Source organism: Hemitrygon akajei, chromosome 16 (assembly GCF_048418815.1).
Source record: "Hemitrygon akajei chromosome 16, sHemAka1.3, whole genome shotgun sequence".
In the NCBI taxonomy this organism is placed as follows: domain Eukaryota; kingdom Metazoa; phylum Chordata; class Chondrichthyes; order Myliobatiformes; family Dasyatidae; genus Hemitrygon; species Hemitrygon akajei.
In genome coordinates this window covers 60,326,708-60,346,171 of record NC_133139.1, presented here as the reverse complement: position 1 = coordinate 60,346,171, position 19,464 = coordinate 60,326,708, and the positions used below count along the sequence as shown (strand labels likewise).

At 43.1% G+C, this 19,464-nt stretch overlaps 1 protein-coding gene across 3 annotated transcripts in view; it reads right to left on the bottom strand.

Moving 5' to 3' along the window:
- Positions 1-19,464, bottom strand: part of znf653 (zinc finger protein 653) — a 68,600-nt gene that overhangs the window by 18,778 nt on the left and 30,358 nt on the right. For all 3 annotated transcript variants that reach the window (XM_073068990.1, XM_073068991.1, XM_073068992.1), the window contains exons 5-6: positions 16,084-16,195; positions 5,294-5,408 (exon numbers count right to left, since the gene is read on the bottom strand). In XM_073068990.1, coding sequence (XP_072925091.1) covers positions 5,294-5,408; positions 16,084-16,195 — 227 coding nt within the window. The remainder of the gene's footprint in view (positions 1-5,293; positions 5,409-16,083; positions 16,196-19,464) is intronic.

Genomic DNA, 19,464 nt, shown 5'->3' with positions numbered 1-19,464 from the left:
GGACCACATATTTATGCTGCATGTCAATGACTTAGATGATGGAATAGATGGCTTTGTTGCCAAGTTTGCAGATGATATGAAGATTGGTGGAGGGGCAGGTAGTGTTGAGGAAACAGAATGCAGAAGGACTTGGACAGATTAGGAGAATGGGCAAGGAAGTGGCAAATGAAATACAATGTTGGAAAATGCATGGTCATGCACTTTGGTAGTAGAAATAAATTTTCTAAACGGGAAGAAAATCTAGGAATCTGAGATGCAGAGGGACTTGGGAGTCCTCATGCAGAACAACAGAGGAAGGCAAATGCCATGTTGGCATTCATTTCAAGAGGTCTAGAATACAAGAGCAAGGATGTGTTGCTGGCGCTTTATAAGGCACTGGTGAGGCCTCACCTTGAGTATTTGGAACAGTTTTGAGCTGCTCATCTTAGAAAAGATGTGCTGGCACTGGAGGAACGAGGAACGTTTGATGGCTTAGCCTCTGTACTCGCTGGAATTCAGAAGGATGGGGGGTGGGGGGGGAGGGAAATCTCATTGAAACCTTTTGAATGTTGAAAGGCCTAGACAGAGTAGATGTGGAAAGGAGAGTGTGGTGGGAGAGTCTAGGACAAGAGGGCACAGCCTCAGGACAGAGGGGTGTCTATTTAAAACAGAGCTACAGAGAAATTTATTTAGACAGAGCGTGCTGAATTTGTGGAATTCATTGCCACAGGCAGCTATGGAGGCCAGGTCATTGAGTATATTTAAGGCAGAGATTGATAGGTCCTTGATTAGATATGGAATCAAGGGTTACGGGGAGAAGGCTGGGACTGAGGTTGAGGAGGAAAAAAAAAAGGATCAGCCATTACTGAATGGCGGCGCAGACTCGATGGGCCAGATGGCCTAATTCTGCTCCTATGTCTTATGAACTTATGGATTAGGTGACTTATCTATCTTCAGACCTTTCAGTTTCCCAAGAACCTTCTCTCTAGCAATGGTAACTTCACACACTTCATGACCCCTGACACCTGGAACTTCCACCATACTACTAGCGTATTCCACAATGAAGACTGATGCAAAATACTTACTCAGTTCATCTGCTACTTTGTTGTCTCCAATTACAATCCCTCCAGCATAGTTTTCCAGCAGTCCAATATCCACTCTCGTCTCTCTATTACATTTTATGTATCTGAAGAAATTTTTAGTATCCCCTTTAATATTATTGGCTAGCTTACTTTTGTATTTCATCTTTACCTCCTTAATGACTTTTTTTAGTTCTCTTCTGTTGGTTTTTAAAAGATTCCCAATCCTCTAACTTCCCACTAATTTTTGTTCCATTATATGCCCTCTCTTTGGCTCTCATGTTAGCTTTGACTTCTCTTGGTAGCCACGGCTGTGTCATCTTTCCTTTAGAATACTTCTTCTTTGGGATGCATGTGTGCCTTCCGAGTTATTTCTAGAAATTCCAGCCAACCTGCTCTGTCATCATCCCTACCAGTTTTCTTTTGCAAACAGTTTTGGCCAACTCCTATGCCATGTCTCTATAATTCCCTTTATTCTACTTTGATATTAATACATCTGACTTTAGCTTCTCCTTCTCAAATTTCAGGGTAATTTGATCATATTATAATCACTTTCCCCCAAAGGTTATTTTACCTTAAGCTCTCTAATCAATTCTGGGGTACTTTGCACAACACCCAATCCAGAATACCTGATCCTCTAGTGGGCTCAACCACAGGCTGCTCTAAAAAGCCATCTCATAGGCACTCTAGAAATTTCCCCTCTTGGAATCCAGCACCAGCCTGAATTTCCCAATCTACCTGCAGATTGAAGTCCTCCATGGCTATTGTAACATTAACTTGTCGGCATGTATCTCCTGCTGTAATTTGTAGGCCACATCCTTCTTACTGTTTGGAGGGTCTGTATACAACTCCCATCAGGTCTTTTTACCCTTGCAGTTCCTTAGCTCTACTCACAACGATTCAATACATTTCAACCCCATGTCACCTCTTTCTAATAATTTGATTTCATATTTTACCAACAGAGCAACGCCGCCCCCTCTGCCTATCCTTTCAATACAATGTGTATCCTTGGACATTAAGCTCGCAGCTATAATCTTTCAGCTACGATTCCACACCTTCCAATCTGCAACTCTGCCGCAAGGCCATCTACCTTATTCCGTGTACTGCACGCATTCAGCTACAACACCTTCAATCCTGTATTCACCCTTTTCGATTTTGTCCACCTTTCACGTTGCAACTCATCCTGTTGACCGGAATTTTGCCCTCCTCACTACACATTGACTCTGTTTGTAAACTAGCTACCTCACCTTCAGCACTATCATCCACCTTTTCTATGATACTTCTTTCACCTAATCAGGATCAGGATACTAGTCACACCATGTTCAACCATTTGATTCCCAACTTTGTCTTACCAACATCTGCCTCCATAACCTCTCCATTAGCTGTTCTGGAATCTGGTTCCCATCCCCTGCATCTCTAATTTAAACCCCACCATGAAGCATGAACAGATCTTCCCGCTAGGATATTATTAGTCCCCCTCCAGTTCAGCTGCAAACCATCCTTTCTGTACAGGCCCCACCTCTCTTGAAGAGAGCCCAATGATCTAAAAACCTCATGCCTTCCCTCTCACTTAAGAATTCTAAGGACTCAATCCAAGAACCTGGGAGACAACATATCGTCCAGAATGTTGTTCTCGCCCACAGAACCTTCTGTCAATTCCCATAATTAATGAATCCCTATCACCATAGAATGCCTCTTCTCCCTCTTCCCTTCTGAGTCACAGAGGAAGACTCAGTGCCAGATACCCGACCACTGTGATTTTCCTGTTAGTTATCACCCCACCTCCCACCAGTATCCAAAGGTGTTATCTCTGCTGTTGAGGGGGACAGCCACAGGGGTACTCTGCACTGGTTCCTTAACTCCTTTTCCCTTCCTATCACCCAGTTCCTGTGTCCTGCACCTTGAGCATAACTACCTCTCTATCTGTCTTATCTATCACCCCACCTGCCTCCCAAATGATCTTGGGTTCATCCAGTTCCAGCTCCAACTCCTTAACATGGTTTGTTAGAAGTGTATCCAGCTGCAGCTTCTTGCGGTTGTAGTTGTCAGGGTCACCGGAGGTCTCCCTGCCTTCCCACATCCACATGAGGAGCAATTCACTATCCTACCTGTCATCCCTACTGTTCAAGTTCAGCAGATATAAAGAAGGGAAAAATCAGCTCTTCTTCCTTTGCTTTCTTTGAGTGAAGCCTCTCTTTGCTGAAGCCTCAAAGAGCTAAAGCCTTAACATCAACGCTCTGACTACGATGTGGAGATTGAGAGGGATAATAAATCAGGCATAATCAAATGCCATGAAGATTTGATGGGCCAAATGGCCTAATTCTGCTCCTAGGTCTTAAAGCCTTATTTAAAAGCTTTTCACATGATACCACAGTATTTCTGAATATTCAGAGCTAACAATTAAACAGTTAGAATCTCACGTTGGAGATTGATTACCATATGAGGAACATCTGGCAGCTGTTGGGCTGTATTCACTAGAGTTCAGGAGAATGAGGGCAGATCTCATAGAAACATTCTGAATGTTAAAAGGCCCGAACAGCAAAGTTATTTCCCATGGTAGGGGAGTCTAAGAAAGAGGGCAAGATTTCATGATTGAAGGACGTCCATTTAGTACAGAGATGCGGAGAAATTACTTTAGCCACAGAGTGGTAAAGCTGTGGAATTTGTTGCCATGAGCGGCTGTGGAGGCCATATCATTGGGTGTATTAAGGCAGAGATAGATAGGTTCTTGATAGGCCAGGACATCAAAGGGTATGGGGAGAAGGCAGGGGAGTGGGGTTGACTAGAAGAATTGGATCAGCCCATGATTGAATGGTGGGGCAGACTTGATGGGCTGAATGGGCTACATCTGCTTCTATATCTTATGGTCTTATTTGCCATAAACACATTTCCACACACACTAACAGTATCATAGCCTGTGCAAGTTAATCTTTGTATTCCACAGTTTATAAAGTACAGCTCTGCTTTTTTATTTATGTTCTCCAATCTCTCAAGTGTTCAAAAACTTCACAGCATGGTAACTTGGTGCTTAGCACATCACTTAAGGGTGCCAGCTAAAAGATCAGGGCTTGATTCTTGTTACTACCTGTAAGGATTTTGTATGTTTTCCCCATGACTGTGTGGTTGTCCGGTTTCATCCCACATTTCAAAGACATACAGATTAAGGTTAGTGAGCTGTGGCCATACTACATTGGGGCCAGAAGCATGGCAGCACTTGCGGGTTGCCCCCAGCACATCCTTACTGATTTGTTCGGACACAAAAGACACATTTCACTGTATTCTTTGATACACATGACAAAGCGAATCACAGCTAATGAAAGAGCAGTCACTCACATTACAATGGGACTAGCTTGGGTGGGCATCTTAGCCTGCTTCCATGCTGAATGACTTTATAAATTGTAGGACTAGATCACGTTATCTCCTGAACTTCTCCTAGAAGCCTGAGTCTTCCCTCTAATGGAAAGGGTAAAATTTTATTGTCACAATCCTTTCCTAAGGCAGCTAGTTAAACAAATGGAACTGAGAAATTCATCTTGATATGTCCTTGTGCTGAACTAACCTGATCTGCAATTTCATCAATACGTCAATGTCATTTAATGATAAGAACATACAGTAACCGCACACTGAGTTACAGGGACCTAATAAATCTATTTGGATAAAATGATGCAGCCCGATCCAAAATGGCTTGATGTGCAATTATATACAAAACATCTCCTTAACAATCCGTAGAGCCTGCAGCTGGTGACTAGCTCACAAAAGCTTTCCAATTATGGTACTTGCATTATTCAAAATAAATGTAAAGATTAAGGGATTAGCTTTGATTGTTATATTTACATCAAAACATACTGTATAGGGAAATATGTCAGTTTGCGTCATCATTTGCTATGTGCTGAGAGCAATCTGCAAGTATCATCATCTTTCTGGTGCCAACATAGCGTACCCACAACTAACTAACCCTAACCAATACATCTTTCTTTTTGGAATATGGGACAAAACCAGAGCACCCGGAGGAAACACACAAACTCCTTACAGACAATGGTGGGAATTGAGCCCTGACGTGTGTTTGCTGGCACCATAAAGTGTTATGTTAACCATTATACAAACATGTCATGCAAAAACAACATTTTCATAGTTTCCATTCCTTATGAACACACTGCAAATTCAAAACAAAATGAATTCTTCATTTAAAAGAAACGATGCCTTTCACGAAGTGTAGTAGTTTGCCTGAAACCCACCTGAATGAATGATCATATGTCTCCGTAGGTGATTTGATAAATAAAACCTCTTCCCACAACCTGGGTGTGAGCAGACTTTCGTTTTTCCCTTCCTATGCACAAGGTTGACATGATTCTGGACAGGAATGAATATTGTTATCAATGAAATGAAGAAGCACTTTTATCTTACACAAACATTTGCATTCTTTACATTCCTTTCTTTACATTAGCATACTGGTGGTGAACATAGACCTGTTATCTATTGTTTAATCAAGTCCTTTTCTGTGGGAAAGATAATTTTCGTGTGCAGATCCAGTTGCCAAGTCATAAACACAAGGGATTCTACAGATGCCGGAAATCTTGAGCGATAAACACAAAATGCTGGAGTAACTTAGCAGGTCAGGCAACACCTAAAGAGGGGAATAAACAGTTGACACTTCAGGCCGATGCCCTTCATCACAATTGGAAAGGAAGAGCGAAGGCAGAATAAGGTCGGGGGAGGGGGGCTGAGGGAGAGTGAGAGGTGTATAAGATCATGAGAGGAATAGATAAAGTGGACAGCCAGCACCTTTCTCCAAGGGTGGAAATGGCTAATACCAGAGGACATCCATTAAAGGTGAATGACTGAAAGTTTAGGAAGATATCAGAGGTAGTTTAAAAAAATAGTGTGTCTGGAACAAACTGCCAGAGGAGGTGATAGAGGCTGATGCACTAGGGATATTTTAAATACTCTTTGATAAGGCACGTGAATGTAAGAAAACTGTACTGAGCTGTGTAGGAGGGAAGAGTTAGACTAATAGGGACTGCATTGTGCTGTGCCATTTTACATTCTAAACTGTAATGTATCTACTTCTGTGGATACCTTCACTAACCTCAACTCTGAACTGATTCCACAACTTATAGACACATTATAAGGACTCTACCACTCATGTCCTCGTTCTTTATTATTTATTTATTTTCAAATTTGTGCAATTTGTCTTCTTTTGCACAATGGTTGTTTGTTAGTCTTTATGTATACTTTTTCATTAATTCCACTGTACTTCTTTATTTTCATGTAAATGCTTGCAAGAAAATGGATCTCAAGGTAGTATAAGGTGACATGTATGTACTTCGATAATAAATTTATTTTGAACTTTGAATTAACACAAACAGCACAATTACTGACTGCTTTTTTCCAACTGTGGCCCATATCTGGTTTATAAATTTTGAATGCCATAAGGAGGGGAGGTGCACTGGTGGTTTCAGGTCTATCAGATTCATCACCGTGATGATAGTAGTATGAGAAAGTAGAGATGAGAAATTAAGTTACTGTAGAAACAACATAATGGCACATGAAAATGAGCAACAAAATTTTGGAGGAACTCTGCACGTCAGGCAACATTTATATGGAATATAAATAAAGAGGAATAAAGAACGAGCAATTTGAGCTGAAACCCTTCACCAGGGCACATTAAAAAAGATCAAGCGTAATTTTTCTAGTTGCATATTGGCAGGAGTATAAGCACAGTGACATCATCATTAATATCAGAACTATTACATTGAAATTGCCTATTTACTCAACAATCATGCCTCACATAACCATTTACATTCAAAGAGTTTTATGATGGCTTTGTTATAAACAAATTAACAGGCTAGTCATCTATTTTTGGTAACAATCTCTTATATAGATTATTGCCCTTGTGCTTGTCTATAACAAGATATGGCACTTCAGTACAAGGTTCTGTATTTAATATGCTTTGGCATGTGCAATACCAAACTTTTCCTTTTTAAATCATAAAAGATAAATGGCAAGCGTAAACACAAGAGATTCTGCAGATGCCGGAAATCCAGAGTAATGCACGCAAAATGCTGCAGCAACTCAGCAAGTAAGGCAGCATCTATGGAAAGGAATGAACAGTCGACATTTCTGGCTGCGATCGTTCATTTGGGCTCTAAGTCCTGATGAAGTGTTTCGGCCTGAAACATAGAAAACCTACAGCAGAATACAGGCCCATCAGCCCACAATGCTGTGCCGAACATGTACTTACTTTAGAAATTACCTAGGGTTACCAATAGCCCTCTATTTTTCTAAGCTCCATGTACCTATCCAGGAGTCTCTTAAAAGACCCTATTGTATCTGCCTCCACCACTGTTGCCAGCAGCCCATTCATTCCACGCACTCACCACTCTCTGCATAAAAAACTTATCCCTGACATCTCCTCTGTACCTACTTCCAAGCCCCTTAAAACTCTGCCCTTTCATGCCACTTCAGCCCTGAGAAAAGGCCTCTGACTATCCACATGATCAATGCCTCTCATCATCTTGTACACCTCTATCAGGTCACCTCTCAACCTCTGCTGCTCCAAGGTGACAAGGCCAAGTTCACTCAACCTTTTCTATTAAGGCATGCTCCCCAATCCAGGCAACATCCTTCTAAATCTCCTCTGTACCCTTACTACAGTTTCCACACCCTTGTTGTAGAGAAGTGACCAGAAATGAGCAGAGTACTCCAAGTGGGGTCTGACCAGGGTCCTATATAACTGTAACATTCCCTCTCGGCTCTTAAATTTAATCCTGCGGTTGATGAAGGCCAATGCACCATATGCCTTCTTAACCACAGAGTCAATCTGTGCAGCAGCTTTGAGTGTCCTATGGACTCAGACACCAAGATCCCTCTCATCCTCCACACTGCCAAGAGTCTTACCATGAATACTATATTCTGCCATCATATTTGACCTACCAAAATGAACCACCTCACACTTACCTGGGTTGAACTCCATCTCCCACTTCTCAGCCCAAATTTGCATCCTATCTATGTCCCGCTGTAACCTCTGTCAGCCCTCCACACTATTCACAACACCCCCAACCTTTGTGTCATCAGCACATTTACTAACCCATCCCTCCACTTCCTCATCCAGGTCATTCATAAAAATCCCAGAACAGATCCGAGGCACACCATTGGTCACCGACCACCATGCAGAACATGACCCGTCTACAACCACTCTTTGCCTTCTGTAAGCAAGCCAATTCTGGATCCACAAAGCAAGGTCCCCTTGGATCCCACACCTCCTTACTTTCTCAATATGCCTTGCTGAAATCCATATACACTACCTCTACTGTTCTATCTTCATCGATGTGTTTAATCACACCCTCAAAAAATTCAATCAGGCTCATAAGGTACGACCTGCCTTTGACATAGCCATGCTGACTATTCCTAATCGTATTATGCCTCTCCAAATATTCATAAATACTGCCTCTCAGGATCTTTTCCATCAACTTACCAACCACTGAACAAAGACTCACTGGTCTATAATTTCTCGGGCTATCTCTACTCTCTTTCTTGAATAAGGGAACAACATCTGCAACCCCCCTGAATCCTCCGGAACCTCTCCCATCCCCACTGACGATGCAAAGATCATTGCCAGAGGCTCAGCAATCTCCTCCTTCGTCTCCCACAGTAGCCTGTGGTACATCTCATCCAGTCTCAGAGACTTGATGCTTTCCAAAAGCTCCAGCACATCCTCTTTCTTAACATCTATATGCTCAAGCTTTTCAATCTGCTGTAAGTCATCCCTACAATTGCCAAGATCCTTTTCCGTAGTGAATACTGAAGCAAAGTATTCATTAAGTATCTCTGCTATCTCCTCCGGTTGCATACACACTTGATTGGTCCTATTCTCTCACGTCTTATCCCTTGCTCTTCACATAGAATGTCTTGGGGTTATCCTCAATCCTGCTCACCAAGGCCTTCTCATGGCCCCTTCTGGCTCTCCTAATTTCATTCTTAAGCTTCTTCCTGCTAGCCTTATAATCTTCTAGATCTCTATCATTACCTAGTTTTTTAAACCTTTTGTAAGCTTTTCTTTTCTTCTTGACTAGGTTTTCAACAGCTTTTGTACACCACTGGTTCTACCATCCTTTCCCTGAATCACTGGAACGCGCCTATGCAGAATGTCAGGCAAACATCCCCTGAACATTTGCCACATTTCTGCCATACATTTCCCTGAGAACATCTGTTCCTAATTTACGCTTCCAAGTTCCTGCCTGAGAGCTTCATACTTCCCCTTACTCCAATTAAATGCTTTCCTAACTTGCCTGTTCCTATCCCTCTCCAATGCTATGGCAAAGAAGATAGAATTGTGATCAGTATCTCCAAAATGCTCTCCCACTGAGAGACCTGACACCTGACCAGGTTCATTTCTCAACACCTGATCAAGTACAGCCTCTCCTCTTGTAGGCTTATCTACACATAGTGTCAGGAAACCTTCCTGAACACACCTAACAAACTCCACCCCATCAAAACCCCTTGTTTTAAGGAAATGCCAATCAATATTTGGGAATTTAAAATCTCCCACCATGACAACCCGATTATTATTACACCTTTCCAGAATCTGTTTCCCTATCTGCTTCTTGATGTCCCTGTTACTATTGGGTGGTCTATAAAAAAACACCCAGTATCAGTTGCCCATCTTCCTTCTCGCACTGTCTCCAAGCTTTCTCCTTCTGTGAGCCAACACCCCCTTCCTCCGTCTCTTCAGTACAGTTCCCACACCCTAGCAATTCTAGTTTAAGCTCTCCCCAGTAGCCTTAGCAAACTTCCTTGCCAGGATATTGGTCCCCCTCAGATTCAAGTGCAACCCGTCCTTTTTGTACAGGTCACGCCTGCCCCAAAAGAGGTCCCAATGATCCAGAAATCTGAATCCCTGCCCCCTGCTCCAATCCCTCAGCCATGCATTTATCTTCCACCTCACTCTATTCCATACTCACTGTCCCGTGGCACAGGCAATAATCCCGCGATTACTACCTTTGTGGTCCCGCTTCTCAACTTCCTTCCTAACTCCCTGTGGTCTGTTTTCAGGACCTCCCCTTTTTTCCTACCGATGTCGTTGGTACCAATATGTACTGTTATGAATGTACCACAGCTCTGAGGGGCCGAAGGGTGCGGGACCAGCCCCCTCCTTCCAGAGAATCGCAAGATCGCTATTAATTCGGGCCTTGGACCCAGGAAATGAGAGACAATGCAACGGATTTGACCATTGTTCTTAGAGGCACCTGTGTGAATTGCAACTCTATAGTACGTGCCAGCTATCAGGGACATGGACACCCTCGGGCAATGTGGGGGTGGGGATTGTATCACCCTACCTTGATTGACATTTACAAATCTGCCAGCTATGATAAAACGGAGACTGCAGGAGGCGGTACTCCAGCGACGCACCAGATGGTTTACTGTTAGTCGGGAGTTGAGGGTAGTACCTCCATTCGAAGAGTCGGATGTTGATAGTTATTTCTTGCTTTTTGAAAAGGTGGCAGTAAATCAGAAGTGGCCCTAAGAGCAGTGGGTGGCGTTGTTACAAAGTGTGTTAAAAGGGAAGGCACAACAAGCATATGTGGCGTTGTCCGTTGAGGAGGGGGAAGCGGAGAATTATGCCAAAGTAAAGGAGGCCATTCTCCGGAGTTACGAGCTAGTACCTGAAGCTTATAGACAAAGGTTCAGAAATTTACGAAAAGGGTGGAATCAAACGTATACCGAGCTAGCCCATGAAAAGGGTGTGCTCTTGGACCGTTGGTGCACCGCGGAACAGGTGGACGGGGATTATGGGCATATCAGGGAGTTATTTTTGATTGAGGAATTAAAAGGGTGTGTTCCGGAGGAGATCCGGATGTATTTGAATGAGAAGCCGAATAAGTCCATCTTGGAAATTGCTAGGTTCGCAGATGAATATGCCCTAACCCACAAGACAAAGTTTCCCTCGAATAAAAGTACCCCGAGAGACCGTGGGAATGACCGAGAAAGTCCGCCAGCTGAGGCAGAGGTCCCGCCGGGAGCTAGTGGTAAGGTTGAGGGGGAAAGGCCAGGCGGCCCGAGATTTCCGGGCTTGACCTGTTTTAATTGTGGGAAGGGAGGACATATTGCATCTAGGTGCTTTGCTCCGAGAAAGGAGCCAGAAAAAGGGAAAGCAGCGGTCCCTATCGGGTGTGCAGTGGTACTCAGAAAATCGGCAAGAGGGTCCCGGGTAAGCAGAGAGCACGAGGGGGTCTGAGATTTATCTGTCACACGGAACCTTGTCTGTGAGGGAGGAGGACCCACCAATTCCCGTACGGATTTGGAGAGACACGGGGGCGGAGCTATCATTAATTAGCCGTAACGTATTACAATTCGGACCTCAGACGGGCGAGGTAGCCCTGAGAGGAATAGGAAAATGGACAGAAATGGTGTCCTTACATAGGGTCATTTTGGATTGTGAGCTGGTGTATGGATCAGTTGAAATAGGAGTGCCATCAGAATTCCCGAGAACTGATGTGAACGTCCTCCTTGGGAACGATTTAGCGGGGGGTAGGATTTGGTCAACCATGACTATGACCCGCCGACCAGTGCGTGTTGAGGCCCCGCCCATAGCGTCCCCGAGCTATATTGCATGCGTGGTCACTCGCAGCCTGTCGAGATCGGCAGCTGAGAATGGGAGCAGTTTAAAATTGGCCAGTTTTGATTTGGCCGAGACGTCTTTACCGACCCTGTGCCACGAGGGTTTAGAGGGTGGTAAAACGAGGAATAGTAACATAAAAGGGGGTAAGGGAGAGGAGACAGATCTGCCCTTAGCGAAGAGAAAGATCCTAGAGGTAGGAAACAAAGATGAGAAACGGAAAAAGCTGTTAAAAGGTCCAGAGTTGGACATGGATGATCTGTCGGGGGTGGCAGCCCTGTTTGAAGAAGTTGAGAGTTATCAAGGTGTTCCCGATAATGAGATGAAGGCAGTCCTAGATGAAAAGGATGCCACTACCTTGGAGAGGTCTGCTGGGTTGGCAGATGAGGTGGTTTCAGCCCACGGGGTTGAGTTTACTCCGGAAGGGAGTTGCCCAGAGAGGAACTGGGAGGATCAGGGGAATTTAGAATTTGAAAAGGGTACGGGTATTGAAAGCCTGGAAGAGGCAGATGTCCCGTTTGAGTGTGTCCAAGATGTGGATGCACGTGGTACTGAACCTAGTAATGGAGCTCAGAAAAGGTCTGAGGTATTTGATTCAGTTGAAAAGGAATGCAGTCCGTGTGGGTCAGATGGACTGGGTTCAGTGAAGAAAGGGTTAACCCTGGTAATTGGGGGGAGGGTTCCCAGGTGTTTTGTACACGAAGGGGTGGTGAACCTTAAAGTGGAACTCGACCATGGGGGGATAAACATTATTATTGAAGGGAACGGAAAGTTTGTAGTTCCCAAATCAAATGAAAAAATTTTAAACCCAGCAGCTCGCTTACAGAGTAAGTCGAGAGCTGCCGGGGCCCCACACGCTATTGTTATTCAAGGATGTGGAGTGAACAGGCAGCACTTGACAGGCTGTCTGGAAAAAGCGGAATCACTTGCAGATCTTAAATTGGAAACTAATAGCATGACGGGTCCTGTAGAGAAAAATAGCAACTTGCTTAAAACTAAAGAATTGGGTAGGAATGAATTAGGTCTGGGATCCAGTGTTGATACGAGAACTCCTATGAATAAGGCGGATGGGAGTTTACCCTGCCAAACTACTCGAGTTCCTCCCGTAGAAACTCCCCGAAAAAAAGGTGATGGTTAATGGGGGCGCTATTTTAAATAGGAAAACTGGCTGTACGGGATTTTGACAAAGCATGTGAATAACAAAGACAACCCCCTTGGATCCTGCCTGTTAAGTTGAAATCTGATGCTACCAGCCTTCAGTCAGGTACAAGAGAAACAAAAAAAAATATTAAAGGAAGTGCCACTGTACTCGTTACCTGTTTAGATGCTGAATTAAATGTATGACTGTATAGCTCTGTAGTGACACGGAAAGCTTGTGTATTGTGTTAGATTCTAAAATCCTGTAAGACTCTGTACCACTTCGTTTTCACCGCTGGTGAAAACGCTTTGAAGAAAGGGGGTGTTATGAATGTACCACAGCTCTGAGGGGCCGAAGGGTGCGGGACCAGCCCCCTCCTTCCGGAGAATCGTAAGATCGCTATTAATTCGGGTCTTGGACCCAGGAAATGAGAGACAATGCAACGGATTTGACCATTGTTCTTAGAGGCACCTGTGTGAATTGCAACTCTATAGTACGTGCCAGCTATCAGGGACATGGACACCCTCGGGCAATGTGGGGTGGGGATTGTATCACCCTACCTTGATTGACATTTACAAATCTGTCAGCCATGATAAAACAGAGACTGCAGGAGGCGGTACTCCAGCGACGCACCAGACGGAGACACCATCGTTCATCGCTCCCGTAAGAACGGGAAGCTGCTTGGGAGCCACGTGTGATTTGGATCCCCTAGCTAGGGAATCGAGTGGCTAATAACCCTGAAAAGGATTCCGAACTGACAACGGGGAACTCATGCTCCCGATTCCACGATTTGAGTCCAACAGGCTGGCAAGTTTATTTTCTCTCTCCAACCCGTGAACACCCAGCGGTCCCTCAAACGGCTAAAAGCCTTCATGAACTGGCGAGACTTTTTATATTTCCATCGGACAATAGTTTTACCCCTAGACAAACGATAGAGCTACTTTGAATTGTTGATTATTACTATACCCGTGCTTTAGATTGAGTATTGACGACGTATATTATCTGAATGTTTGTATTAACCTTACTTTTGTGCCCCTTTATAAATAAAAACATTTAAAAATGGTACCATCAGACTTCAGCGGACCTCTCTATCTTTGCTGGTAAGTGACCCAGTTATGGGGTTCATAACAGTACCACGACCTCTGGCTGTTCACCTTCCACCTTCAGGGTATCGTAGACGTGATCAGAAACATCCTGGACCCTGGCACCTGGGAGGCAAACTACCATCTGTGTTTCTTTCCTGCGTCCACAGAATCGCCTGACTGACCCCCTAACTATAAAATCCCCTATTACTGCTGCCTTCTTCCTTTCCCTACCCTTCTGAGCCACAGGGCCTGACTGTTTATTCCTTTCTACAGATGCTGGCTGACCTTGTAATGGTTAGCATGCAGCTCTGGTTTACTTATACACAAAGTTACATTTTCCACATTGGAAGATAGAATATAGATCAGAACAGACAGGCCCTTTGGCCCACAATGTGCTGACCCTTTAACCTATTATAAGATCAATCTAAATAGATCATAGAACATTGTGATTGTCAATCCAGCTGTTCCAGTCTACTGTGAATGACCAGTAGATCCCACTGCCGGCAGAAATGGTGATCTCACAGAAGGGCAGAGAAGTTACGAGGAGGAGAATAGAAAAGATTTGCTTTATTTGTCACATGTACATTAAAACATACAGTGAAATGAGTTGTTTGCATCAAATCAAGTTAACAAGGATATGCTGGGGGCAGCCTGCAACTGATGCCATGCTTCCAGCGCCAACATAGCATGCCCACAACTTACTAACCCTAACATGTATGTCTGTAGAATGTGGGAGGAAACTGGAGCAACTGAAAGAAACCCATGCAGTCACGAGGGGAATGTACAAACTGCTTACAGACGGCAGTGGAAACTGACCCCGACAAGTGACTGCAGGTGCTGTAGCAGCATTTCGCTAAAGGCTATGTTACCTTGCCAACCTAAAAAAGATTAGTGTTATTTGTCATAAGTCCATCAAAACATATAGTGAAGTGTGTTATTTACAGAACAACAAATCAAATCAGCAAGGATGTCCCGAGGACAGCCCACAAGTGTCGCCACCATAGATGCCCACAAGTCACTAACCCTAACCCATACATCTTTGGAATGTGGGAGAAAACTGGAGCACCCAGAGGAAACCCATGTAGTCACAGGGCGAACGCAGAAACTCCTTACAGACAACACTGTGAATTGAAACTTGATTTTACAGCTGGCTCTGCAGAGCGATGCATTAACCGCCATGCTCCTATGCCACTCAAGCATTGAAAGGCTGGTATAAAATTAATCTTACAAACAGTGACAGCAAGGAAAATTCTGCTTTAACAATCAACAAGAGGCAAAGAAAGACATGGATTTATTTATTAATAACATTGTAAATTAAAAATACTTAGCTTGAGTAAGTTATTTGGAACATTTGTGGACACAAAAATGCTGTTCTTGCAGGAATGCAGTCTATTCTAATTCAATGGCTTTGTTCAAATTAAGATAACTTGATTTGTTTTGATCATCATGTTTCCATTTTGTTGCATATTTAAAATGCTGAATTTCAATTCTAGTTTTTTTTAAAGTAAACACATACAAAATGCAGAAGGAACTCAGCAGTCCCGAAAGTTCGACTGTTTATTCCTATCCACAGATGCTGCCTGACCTGCTGAGTTCCTCCAGCATTTTGTGTGTGTTGTTTTGAATTTCCAGCATCTGCAGAATCTCTTGTGCTTTTAAATAAAAGTTGGTTAATCAGTTGACCACATTGTAAAGTCATCTGATCTTATACATGGACATTAGCTTCTAAGTATTGTCATACTGCACACAAATCAAATGGAACTATACAAATTTATCAATACTGAAAGAATTGTTACCAATATTGCATCTTGCCAGGTTATCTCTAACAACAATGTTGCCTTGCCTGCCTCTTGCAAAAAGGATAGTGGGAATTTATTCAAAATGCTGGAGAAACTCAACATCTAAGGAAAATAACAAACAATCAACATTTTAGGCCAAGAACCTTCAGCAGGACCCGATGAAGGGTCTCAGTCCAAAACGTCAACTGTTCAGCCTTTTCCATAGAATCTGCCTGGCCTGCTGAGGTCCTCAATTATTTTGTGTATGTTGCTTGGATTTCCAGCATCTTCAGATTTTCTCTTGTTAGTAGGAATTCATGGTGTTTTTCTTTCCCTCCTCAAGTTACTAACAAACTTATGATTCTGCAATCTTTCAAACAAGTTTGAACTATAGCAGGTGGGTACTTGCCTGGAAGCTATTTAATGTGATGTAGACCTGGTTGCATCCTTCATGCGGACAATGAAACAGCTGAAACATCCCATCAGCATCAATAACGTGACCCCGTTTTTTCCTCTTTGGTCTGAAAGAGGATGCACAGATTAGATTGTGTCTATTTACACCATAAGATATAGGAGGAGAATTAGACCATTTGGCCCATCGAGTCTGCTCTGCCATTTCATCATGGCCGATCTGTTTTTCCTCTCAGCTCCATTCTCCTGCTTTCTTCCCTATCCCTTCATGCTCTGATCAATCAAGAATTTACCAACCTTTGCCTTAAATATACATAAAGTCTTGGCCTCCACAGCTACCTATGGCAAAGAATTCCACATGTTCTCCATTCTCTGGCTGAAGAAATTTCTCCTCATCTCTATTCTATAAGGATGCCCTTCTATTCTGAGGCTGTGTTCTCTGGTCTTAAGTCCCCCATTATCAACACTATCAAGGCCTTTCACCATTCAATACTTTTCAATGAAGTCACCCCTCAGTCTTCTGAATTCTACTGAATGCAGGCACACAGCCATCAAACACTCTTCATATGACAAGCCATTCAATACTGGAATCATTTTTGTGAACTTCCTTTGAACCCTCTCCAGGTTCAGCACTTCTTTTCTAAGATAAGGGACCCAAAACTGCTCATAATACTGAAAGTGAGACCTCACCAGTGCTTTATAAAGTTTCAACATTACATTCTTGCTTTTACCTTCGAGTCCTCTTGAAATGAATGCTAACATCACATGTTCCTTCCTCACTACAGACTCAACCTGCAAATTAACCATTAGGAATCTTGCACAAGAACTCCCATGTTCCTTCGTGCCTCAGTTTTTTGTATTTTCTCTCCAGTTAGAAAATAGTTATCCCTTTCATTTAGTCTACTGAAATGCATGACCATATATTTACTAACTTTGTATTCCATCTGCCATTTCTTTGCCCATTCTTTTCATCTAAGTCCTCCTCAAAACTACCTGCCCCTCCACCTGTCTTCAAGCCTTGCAACAAACCATCATTTCTATCATCGAACTCATTAACATATAACATAAAAAAAATTGGTCCCAACACAGACCCCTGCGGAACACAACCAGTCACTGGCAGGAAATCAGAAGAGGCTCCCTTTATTCCCACTCTTTACCTCCTGCCAATTGGCCACTGCTTTATCCATGCTAAAATCTTTCCTGTAGTACCATGGGCTCATAGCTTATTAAGCAACTTCATGTTTAGCACTTTGTCAAAGTCTTTCTGAAAATCCAAGAACACAACATCAACTGATTCTCCTTCATCTATACTGCTTGCTATCTCTTCAAAGGATTCCAATAGATTTGTCAGGCAAGATTTTCCCTTGAGGAAACCATGCTGACTATGGCCCATTTTACCATGTGCCTCTAAATACTCTGAGACCCCATCCTTAATAATCGAATCCAACATCTTCCCAACCACTGAAGTCTGACTAACTGGTTAATAGTTTCCTTTCTTCTGCCTCTCTCCCTTCTAGTAGAGTGGAATGACATTTGAAATTTTCGTGTCTTCTGGAACCATTCTAGAATCTAGTGATCCTTGAAAGATTATTACTGATGTCTCCACAATATCTTCAGCCATGTCCTTCAGAACCCTGGGGTGCACACCATCTGGTCCAGGTAACTTACCTACATTCAGACCTTTCAGTTTTCCAAGAACCTTCTCTTTACTTATGATAACTTCACACACTTCATGCACCGTTATCTGGAACTTCCACCAAACTGCTAGTGTCTTGCACAGTGAAGACTGATGCAAAATACTTATTCAGTTCGTCTGTCATTTCGTTGTCCCCCATTACTACCGCTCCAGCAGTTTTCCAGCGGTCCGATATCTACTCTCGTTTCTCTTTTATATTTTATGTATCTGAAGTAACTTTTGATATCCCCTTTAATATTATTGGCAAGCTTACTTTTGTATTTCATCTTTCCCTATTTAATGGCTTTTTTTAGTTGCCTTCTGTGGGTTTTAAAAGCTTCCCACTAATTTTTGCTTTATTATATGCTTTCTCTTTGGTTCTTATGTTGGCTTTGAATCCTCATTAGCCACAGCTGTGTCATCTTTGCTTTAGAATACTTCTCCTGCTTTGGGATGTACATAGCCTGTGCCTTCTGAATTGCTTCCAGAGATTTCAGCCATTGCTTCTTTGCCATCATCCCTGTCAGTCAATTCTGGCAAACTCCCTCCTTCATGCCTTTTACTCCTCTGGAATACTGATAGATCTGACCTTAGCTTCTCATTCTGAAACTTAAGGGTGAATTCAAACATCACTTTTCTCACAAGCGTTCTGTTACCTTAAGCTCTCTAAATAATTCTGTTTCACTGCATAACACCCAATCCAGAATAGCTAATCCCCTACCAGGCTGAACCACAAGCTGCTCTAAAAAGCCATCATGTAGGCATTCCATAATTCCCCCTCCTGGAATCCAGCATCCAACCTGATTTTCCCAATCTGCCGGCATACTGAAATCCCCCATGACTATTGTAACATCGTCCTTTTGGCATGCATTTTTTAAAATCTCCTGTTGTAATTTGTAAGACATGTCCTTATACTGTTTGGGGCTCTGTATCCAACTCCCATCAAGGTCTCTTTACCCTTGCAGTTCCTTAGCTCTATCCACAATGATTCATCACCATCCGACCCCTATGTCACCTCTTTCTAATAACTTGAAATCATTTTTTAACCAATAAAGCAATTCCTCAATAGGAGAATCTATAGAATAAGTTACCTCCTAGAATTGAAGATGGTGATGAAGAGGGAGATTAAAACTCTGGCTGAGTGGTGCCACAACAACAAACTCTCACTCAATGTGAGCAAGCTCAAGGAGCTAATTATAGACTTCAGAAACCAGGGATCTATGAGCCAGTCCTCATCAGAGGATCAGAGGTGGAGAGGGTCAGCAACTTTAAATTCCTTATGTGTTATTATTTCAGAGGATCAGCATGTAAGTGCAGTTATGAAGACATCATGGTAGCGTCACTACTTTCTTAGGAGCTTGTGAAGATTTGGCATGACATCAAAAACTTTGACAAACTTCTATAGATATGTAGTGGAGGGTATATTGACTGGTTGCATCACAGCCTGCTACAGAAACACCATTGCTGTTGAAGGGAAAATCCATCAAAAAGTAGTGGATATGGCCTAGTCCATCACAGGTAAAGCCCTCCCCACCACTGAACACATCCATGTGAAACACTGTCGCAGGAAAGCAGCATCCATCAGCAGGAAGCCCTATCACCAGGACAAGCTCTCTTCTCACTGCTGCCATCAGAAAGAAGGTACAGGAGCCTCGGAACTCACATCACCAGCTTCAGGAACAGTTATTACCCTTCAACCATCAG